We start from the raw sequence: 9,582 nt of genomic DNA on the forward strand, positions 1-9,582 counted from the left end.
TATGATATACGTAACAATTTATATGCAAGTACACCGATCTCTCTCTCTCTCTCTCTCTCTCTCTCTCTCTCTCTCTCTCTCTCTCTGGTCTAGTAACAGTGCCAGAGCATTCAGTTCACAAACTGAATAACCAGAGTTCGATTCCGTAACCTAGACAAGGAAAGTATAAAGGTTGGGGTTCATAACCTAAAATCAGTATGCCTCTGCTGAACTAAGCAGTGAATTATGTACCTAGTTGGTAGTGGACTGTTGTGGGTCGCTGTTAGGGTCGAGGGAAGAGAGGGAGAGGGAGATATGAAGGATAAAAACAACAGACGTGAGTATTCATTATTCGTGTAAATATCTAAAACTGCAGCTCTCTCTCTCTCTCTCTCTCTCTCTCTCTCTCTCTCTCTCTCTCTCTCTCTCTCTCTCTTATACCTTGTGTTATAAAGAGCTACAGCCCTCAAGTCTTGTCAGAAATTCCCCGTCATAAATGAGGTGGGTCTAATAATCCCACTGCTTTGATTAGAGCCCACGTTACTTCTTTCCTAGACCTCTCCCGTCTGGCTTTTGTTACGGGTTTGTGTGTGTGTGTGTGTGTGTGTGTGTGTTGTGTGTGTTTCGATAAAAGATTTCCTTATCAGTATTGTCGAATGTTCGCAGTAGAATAATGGATAATATCCTTATAGTACTTACTTAAAGGCATTGTCCTTTGTGGTAGCTAATTCAATAATGCAAGTTGAGGTGTTACTGGATCGCCCCAGAAACTCAGTTTTTCAGAAAGATTTTCAACCCAAAGAGATCAAAATATTTGGCCGGGAAGTGCTGTACCCCCACAGATGTCCCACTCAGCAGTAATTATCCGTATATATACCCCTTTTCATCATGAAAAGCAACTTTACGGAACTACACACTTGTAGGATACCCATAAGGCAACCTGATACCCAACAGTATCTAAGATCTCATTTCATTCCAATATTTACTATCAATGGAGTTGAATCCTATTAAATTTCAGTGCAACGTTGTCACCAAATACCATAATCAAAATTAACATGGAACTTGATATTGTATATGTTCAGCGGCAATGGGTCCCATCGATGTCAGAGAAGCCGTCTTTGATTGATATTTGATAATGCATTTTGTGTGTGTGTGTGTGTGTGTGTGTGTGTGTGTAAATGAAACTTGTTCTTACATAAGCATAAGTTTACCTTAATTATTTAAAAACTATGAGTCCATACACTTTGAATTCTGATAGATCTTCCAGGATCCCCGCTCTCATCCAAAGATGGAAAGCTAGTCCTTGGAACCTTAATTATTTAGGAATTTCAGGTTTTTGAGAGGTTGACACACTGTAAACAAAACTGTACATGAGTAGAAATGAATCTTTATTGGTTTTGAAGAAATCATTTCACCACAAAACAAATAAATCAAATAAATAACGAATTAATTAGTTCTGTTTATGTCAGGAATATAGTAGCTCTACATCCTTTTTTTTCAAGCAGGTCATTATGAAAAGGACCTTTAATTTTGAAAAGGGCCTTTAATTTTGTAAAAAAGATTAGTCAACCTTAATTTGTAAACATGTCAGGACACCTTTATTGAACCTGGCTGATAGATCACGATGTGTTCCAATCTTCATTCACAAATATAACTGTGATATTGAAAGGAGTATTATGCAAATTCATTCTCTTGAAGTTCAGTGGAAAGTCAGTGGAGTTGAACAGCAGAAGTAAACACCTACCAGTACGAACTGACAACTGACAGAGCCCGCAGACTTGTTCGCCGCCCAAACTGCTGAGATCAAGCGATTAGCGAACCAGGAGCCAAACAAAAGGGATAGAAATGATTGAGGAGAAATGATTAAGGAGGAAACGAATTAATCTCAACATCGGGTTTATGGGGAAACCCGCATAGGAGGACGCCAGGAGACAAGGTGAGGGGCTGAAAATGGAGAGAGAGAGAGAGAGAGAGAGAGAGAGAGAGAGAGAGAGAGAGAGAGAGAGAGAGACTGTTAAGGGAGAGCTTCATCAAGGCCTTTATTATATAAACCCATTATAACTCATTATCTCTGTACTTCTCACAATGCTTTGGTCTCGTGTCACCTACTAACTTGAACTAAAACCATATCACGTGTTATGAAAGACTGAAAAGAGAGAGAGAGAGAGAGAGAGAGAGAGAGAGAGAGAGAGAGAGAGAGAGAGAGAGAGAGGAGAGGGGGGAGGGAGGGAGGGACGAAATTCACGTATTGGATCCATAAACGTTAGCCAAAACCTTATTCTCCACAACATAGGTTCTGGCACCCAACCCACCTCTCCTTCGACAGGACCTTGAAGTTCAATTTCGTGGTACTAAGGCTCTGTGACAATAAGGTTCTGACGTTGCGTAAAGGCTCAGAAAGGATTCGCCTGTCTTAGGAAGAAAAGAAGAAATATTCTGTCATAAACGTATGTTGAAGAGGAATAGGCGAATGTTAGTCTTGCTGTGGAAGTAAATGCAGGGTATTTGTGACGTCCACTTCTTAGTTACAGAATGACTGACAAACACTTTCCGACCTTTAATTTACGTTTACACGATACGCCAGAGTACCAAAGATGGAATACAAAATTAGGATAAAATTAAGAAAGGTGAGAACCTGTTTTGGGCCCCCCGAAATTACCATAATTTTTTTCTGTTTATACTGTAGATATTTCTAACCGCTATTGTCAGCACTTCTCTAACCCCTTTTATTTTTATGATTTAAAGACTTTTGCAGATACTGAAATCCATACTGTATTATGGAGAAGTGTAGTATTTCTTTCCTGAGTTATAGATTCGGAGTAAAACATGTCATGTAAAACAACATGTATTAGAAACTTATCACATACGTATCACAAGCAAGTTAAATGAAAGTCACCGACTTATTGGAAGAAGTCCTGGCTAGTGCTTGATACGATTATCCTGAATTTGCCAAAGATTCTTTCTCCACTTACAGTTGTTGACTTGTTTCCTTCCTGTTTGTGATATGTATGAGATAAACATCTGATATGTATGGGATATGTATGGGATAAGGGGAAGGAAACCTTGTCAGACACTTTTTATCCCAACCTTAGCTTCACACTCTAGGAATTTATTTCTAGTGATAGAAATTCATTTCTCGCTATAATGTGGTTCGGATTCCACAATAAGCTGTAGGTCCCGTTGCTAAGTAACCAACGGGTTCTTAGCCACGTAAAATAAGTCTAATCCTTCGGGCCAGCCCTCTCTCTCTAGGAAAGCTGTTAATCAGCTCCTAGTGGAGTAAAACTAAGGTATACTTAAATCTTCTGTCACATTGACTGATTCGACTGACTCCCAGATGCATTTGACATTGAGCTGTCAGTTTACCCATTTCTGAAAAGGAATAAAATTTTAGTGGAGTGGAGTCTGTTTCATAATTTCACTTATTTTACTTTTTACATTTTCTTCATATATTCATTTTACTATTTAATTTTTATCTTCGAAATCATTTGGAATTTGCATCACCCAAAATTTTCAGCCCGTCACGTATTTAGTTGTAATTGCTATATGATGATGAAATATAATGTGCATCCATGTATTATTTTCGGTCTGTAACAGTAATAGTCCACTGGTAATAAACCCCACATTGAGACTTGCCGTCGTTTAGCACGGGGCCAGCCTCTCTCACCACTTGGTTCGAGCTTCAGGACGGTATATAACTTCCCTAAGACTGGGAATTTCCAACCCAACCCTCTCTTAGTTTTCCGTCATTTTATACGGCACTGGTACACCAGTTTTCAGTAAACTGTACAATGTCAAAATGACTTTTCAGGATAAAGTGTCACAGTCTCAACACATGAATGGAATCCAAACTCTGTTTTCTTCATTTCAGTCGATGATATCCAACAACTCTGGATGTTTACAGACAACGTATCGCCATGTTTTTCTTTTCCATTGCCCCATGAGGTAAATACATTTATAAAATAGAAGATAATTTTCGGCTCAAGACACAGAGCGAACAAAATTGTATGTAATTCGACAAAGTGCAGGTGCCAGTTCGTTTGGTTTGAATTTCATTTGTAATTATTTTGCACATATTTCTGTTTGGTAATTGTCGTTTATTATAAGTACGACTCTCATTGTCATTATTGATATTTGTATAATTTCCCATGTGGGGGGGGGAAGTGCCGTCAGTGCAACCCACGTGATGCACTGTAGGCATTACTGAAGGGTGTTTGTAGTGTCTCTTGTGCCCCTAGCTCCACTTACTTTATAACCTTTTACTTTACCTCCAGTCCTGCTTCTTTTCTTCAGTCTTGCTGTTCATCCTCTCTAACTATTGCTTGCTACGGAAACTGCTGGGTTTTGTCCAAGTTCCTCCTTTAGATCCTTGTAATTCATATCCTTTATTTTCTGGATTTCTCTGTTTTGCTGTCCAGCCACTCCAACTCCCTCTTTTCACTGTTTTAAGCGCTGAATGGCCGAAAGTTCCCTAGTGCTTGGCTTGGCAGCTGAAATTTCATAAAATCATAAATGAATTTTATATCATTATTAGTACTGAAACATTTAATTGGCATAGTTCTTACTGTTGCCGCAATTTTGTTTCAGAATACAGTAATACATATATTATCTCAGATTTAAAATATGTATATGCAAAAACAAAATTCAAAGTTCGCCCGTGGACATTACCAAAACGACATATTTTTGTTTCTCCATTTTCAAACGCAGGAGTGAGCTGATATATATAGAGCCCCAGCAACAAATGTTTTTTTTTTTTTTTTTTCCAGACCGACCGAAGTAATTGACAGCAGTGACGCTCTTATTATTATTCTCAGTTTGTCTCTGTCAGCAGAGAACTGCCACGGCTGATGAAGGTTCCTCCCTGTATCGTGACGTCCAACACCTGCGTTTTTATTGGCTTGGTGCCAAAATGCTGCTCAAGGGGAGAAGGACACCACAAATCATGCATCACAAGCTGAAAATAATTCTTTCAATATATATATATATATATATATATATATATATATATATATATATATATATATATATATATATATATATATATATATATATATATATATATATATATATATATATATATATATATATATATATATATATATATATATATATATATATATATATATATATATATATATATATATACATATATATACGCAATTGTGAGGGTTCGAAACCTGCTACGGACGTGTTAGATTTTCTTCATACTATTGCTTTAGGATCTCAGGCTTTGTAGTGACAAGCGCATCCAAAAAGTGTGAAGGTCTGGAGAAGTTAAGAGGGCATCGTGGGTATTACAATTACAAACGTATCTAGTAAAAGGTGACCACTAGATTATATATATATATATATATATATATATATATATATATATATATATATATATATATATATATATATATATATATATATATATATATATATATATATATATAATGGGATACCACAGGCAAATAGCAGTGCCGAACGTTTTCAGGTTTATTCAGGAATCGTCAGGTCAAAAACAAGATACATTTTAAGCGTGGTCGAAAGTAAACAAATGAACTACGGAAAGCGTAACCATGGTGACACAAAACGCGTAAAACTAATGTGTCTGTGTCACCTGCTGTTTGAGATGTGTCTGTGTCACTTGCTGTTTGAGATGTGTCTGTGTCACTTGCTGTTTGAGATGTGTCTGTGTCACCTTCTACTTGAGATGTGTCTGTGTGCATTTGAGATGTGTCTGTGTCACCTTGCTGTTTGAGATGTGTCTGTGTCACTGCTGTTTGAGATGTGTCTGTGTCACCTTCTGTTTGAGATGTGTCTGTGTCACTTGCTGTTTGAGATTGTCTGTGTCATTTGAGATGTGTCTGTGTCACCTTGCTGTTTGAGATGTGTCTGTGTCACTTGCTGTTTGAGATGTGTCTGTGTCACCTTGCTGTTTTGAGATGTGTCTGTGTCACTTGCTGTTTGAGATGTGTCTGTGTCAACTTTTGCTGTTTGAGACTTGTGTCACCTGCTGTTTTGAGACGTGTCTGTGTCACCTTGCTGTTTGAGATGTGTCTGTGTCACCTGCTGTTTTGAGTGTCTGTGTCTGTGTGAGATGTGTCTTGCTGTTTGAGATGTGTCTGTGTCACTTGCTGTTTGAGATGTGTCTGTGTCACTTGCTGTTTGAGATGTGTCTGTGTCACCTGCTATTTGAAATGTGTCTGTGTCACTTGCTGTTTGAGATGTGTCTGTGTCACTTGCTATTTGAGATGTGTCTGTGTCACCTTCTATTTGAGATGTGTCTGTGTCACTTGCTGTTTGAGATGTGTCTGTGTCACCTGCTATTTGAAATGTGTCTGTGTCACTTGCTGTTTGAGATGTGTCTGTGTCTGTTTGAGATGTGTCTGTGTCACTTGCTATTTGAGATGTGTCTGTGTCACCTGCTGTTTGAGATGTGTCTGTGTCACTTGCTATTTGTGATGTGTCTGTGTCACTTGCTGTTTGAGATGTGTCTGTGTCACTTGCTGTTTGAGATGTGTCTGTGTCACTTGCTGTTTGAGATGTGTCTGTGTCACTTGCTGTTTGAGAGGTGTCTGTGTCACTTGTTATTTGAGATGTGTCTGTGTCACTTGCTGTTTGAGATGTGTCTGTGTCACTTGCTGTTTGAGATGTGTCTGTGTCACTTGCTGTTTGAGATGTGTCTGTGTCACCTTGCGTTTTTGAGATGTGTCTGTGTCACTTGCTGTTTGAGATGTGTCTGTGTCACCTTCTGCTGTTTGAGATGTGTCTGTGTCACTTGCTGTCTGTGTCACTTGCTGTTTGAGATGTGTCTGTGTGTCACTTGCTATTTGAGATGTGTCTGTGTCATTTGAGATGCTGTTTGAGATGTGTCTGTGTTTGCTGTTTGAGATGTGTCTGTGTCACTCACTTGCTGTTTGAGATGTGTCTGTGTCACCTTCTACTTGAGATGTGTCTGTGTCGCTTGCTATTTGAGATGTGTCTGTGTCACCTTCTACTTGAGATGTGTCTGTGTCACTTGCTGTTTGAGATGTGTCTGTGTCATTTGCTGTTTGAGATGTGTCTGTGTCACTTGCTGTTTGAGATGTGTCTGTGTCACCTTCTACTTGAGATGTGTCTGTGTCACCTTCTGTTTGAGATGTGTCTGTGTCACCTGCTATTTGAGATGTGTCTGTGTCACTGTTTGCTGTTTGAGATGTGTCTGTGTCACTTGCTGTTTGAGATGTGTCTGTGTCACCTGCTGTTTGAGATGTGTGTCTGTTTGAGATGTGTCTGTGTCACTTGCTGTTTGAGATGTGTCTGTGTCTGTGTTGCTGTTTTGAGATGTGTCTGTGTCACCTTGTTTGAGATGTGTCTGTGTCTGTGCTGTTTGAGATGTGTCTGTGTCACCTTGCTGTTTGAGATGTGTCTGTGTACTTCTGTTTGAGATGTGTCTGTGTCACCTGCTATTTGAGATGTGTCTGTGTCACCTTGCTATTTGAGATGTGTCTGTGTCACCTGCTGTTTGAGATGTCTCTGTGTCTATTTCACCTGTTTGAGATGTGTGTTTGAGATGTGTCTGTGTCACTTGCTGTTTGAGATGTGTCTGTGTCACCTTGCTATTTGAGATGTGTCTGTGTCACTTGCTATTTTGTCACCTGATTTGAGAGATGTGTCTGTGTCACTTGCTATTTGAGATGTGTCTTGCTGTTTGAGATGTGTCTTGTCACTTGCTATTTGAGATGTGTCTGTGTCACCTTGCTATTTGATGTGTCTGTGTCTATTTTGAGATGTGTTTGAGATGTGTCTGTGTCACTTGCTGCTATTTGAGATGTGATGTGTCTGTGTCACCTGCTATTTGAGATGTGTCTGTGTCACTTGCTATTTTGTCTGTGTCACCTTCTATTTGAGATGTGTCTGTGCTGTTTGAGATGTGTCTGTGTCACCTTGCTGTTTGAGATGTGTCTGTGTCACTTGCTATTTGAGATGTGTCTGTGTCACCTTCTGTTTGTGTCTGTGTCACTTGCTTTTGAGATGTGTGTCTGTGTCTGTGTTTGCTATTTGAGATGTGTCTGTGTCACTTGCTGTTTGAGATGTGTCTGTGTCACTTGCTATTTGAGATGTGTCTGTGTCTGTGTCACCTTGCTGTTTGCTTTGAGATGTGTCTGTGTCTGTTTGAGATGTGTCTGTGTCACTTGCTATTTGAGAGATGTGTCACCTTGCTGTTTGAGATGTGTCATTTGCTGTTTCTGTGTCTGTGTCACTTGCTATTTGAGATGTGTCTGTTTGAGTCACTGTGTCACCTTCTATTTGAGATGTGTCTTTGATTTGAGATGTGTCACCTTCTGTTTTGAGATGTGTCTGTGTCACCTTCTGTTTGAGATGTGTCTGTGTGTCACCTTCTATTTGAGATTTGAGATGTGTCTGTGTCTGTGTCACTTGCATGAGATGTGTCTGTGTCACCTTCTTTGAGATGTGTCTGTGTCACTTGCTTTTGAGATGATGTCTGTGTCACCTTCTGTGTCACTTGCTGTTTGAGATGTGTCTGTGTCATTTGCTATTTGAGATGTGTCTGTGTCACATCTGTTTGATGTCTGTGTCACTTGCTGTTTGAGATGTGTGTCACCTTGCTATTTGAGACCTTCTGCTATTTGAGATGTGTCTGTGTCCTTCATTTTGTCTGTGTCATTGCTGTTTGAGATGTGTCTGTGTCACTGTTTGAGATGTGTCTGTGTCATTTGCTATTTGAGATGTGTCTGTGTCACCTTGCTGTTTGAGATGTGTCTGTGTCACTTGCTATTTGAGATGTGTCTGTCACCTTCTATTTGAGATGTTTATTTGAGATGTGTCTGTGTCACCTTGCTATTTGAGATGTGTCTGTGTCATTTTTTTGAGATGTGTCTGTGTCACCTTGCTGTTTGAGATGTGTCTGCTATGTCACTTGCTGTTTGAGATGTTTGACTTGATTTGAGATGTGTCTGTGTCATTTGTTTATTTGAGATGTGTCTGTGTCAAATGTGTCTGTGTCACTTGCTGTTTGAGATGTGTCTGTGTCATTTGCTATTTGAGATGTGTCTGTGTCATTTGCTATTTGAGATGTGTCTGTGTCATTTGCTGTTTGAGATGTGTCTGTGTCACTTGCTGTTTGAGATGTGTCTGTGTCACCTTCTACTTGAGATGTGTCTGTGTTGCTTGCTATTTGAGATGTGTCTGTGTCACTTCTGTTTGAGATGTGTTGTTTGAGATGTGTCTTTGCTATTTGAGATGTGTCTGTGTCACTTGCTGTTTGAGATGTGTCTGTGTCATTTGCTTATTTTTGAGATGTGTCTGTGTCACTATTTTGTCTGTTTGCTGTTTCTGTTTGAGATGTCTGTCTGTCTGTGTCATTTGAGATGTGTCTGTGTCACTTGCTGTTTGAGATGTGTCTGTGTCACCTTGCTATTTGTTTGCTGTTTGAGATGTGTCACTTGCTGTTTGAGATGTGTCTGTGTCATTTGCTATTTGAGATGTGTCTGTGTCACTTGCTGTTTGAGATGTGTCTGTGTCACCTTGCTATTTGAGATGTGTCTGTTCACTTGTCACTTGTTTGAGATGTGTCTGTTGCTATTTGAGATGTGTCTGTGTCACTTGCTATTTGAG

The 9,582-nt window shown here is 39.4% G+C and overlaps 1 protein-coding gene across 1 annotated transcript in view; it reads right to left on the reverse strand.

Annotated features, from left to right (window-relative positions):
- Window positions 1–8,388, reverse strand: part of LOC136837968 (serine-rich adhesin for platelets-like) — a 12,321-nt gene extending 3,933 nt beyond the window's left edge. The window contains exons 1-3 of the mRNA XM_067102835.1: window positions 8,162–8,388; window positions 7,795–7,865; window positions 6,003–6,125 (exon numbers count right to left, since the gene is read on the reverse strand). Coding sequence (XP_066958936.1) covers window positions 6,003–6,125; window positions 7,795–7,865; window positions 8,162–8,388 — 421 coding nt within the window. The remainder of the gene's footprint in view (window positions 1–6,002; window positions 6,126–7,794; window positions 7,866–8,161) is intronic.
- Between the last annotated feature and the right edge of the window lie 1,194 nt (window positions 8,389–9,582).

This window comes from Macrobrachium rosenbergii, unplaced genomic scaffold, assembly GCF_040412425.1.
Source record: "Macrobrachium rosenbergii isolate ZJJX-2024 unplaced genomic scaffold, ASM4041242v1 13903, whole genome shotgun sequence".
NCBI lineage: Eukaryota > Metazoa > Arthropoda > Malacostraca > Decapoda > Palaemonidae > Macrobrachium > Macrobrachium rosenbergii.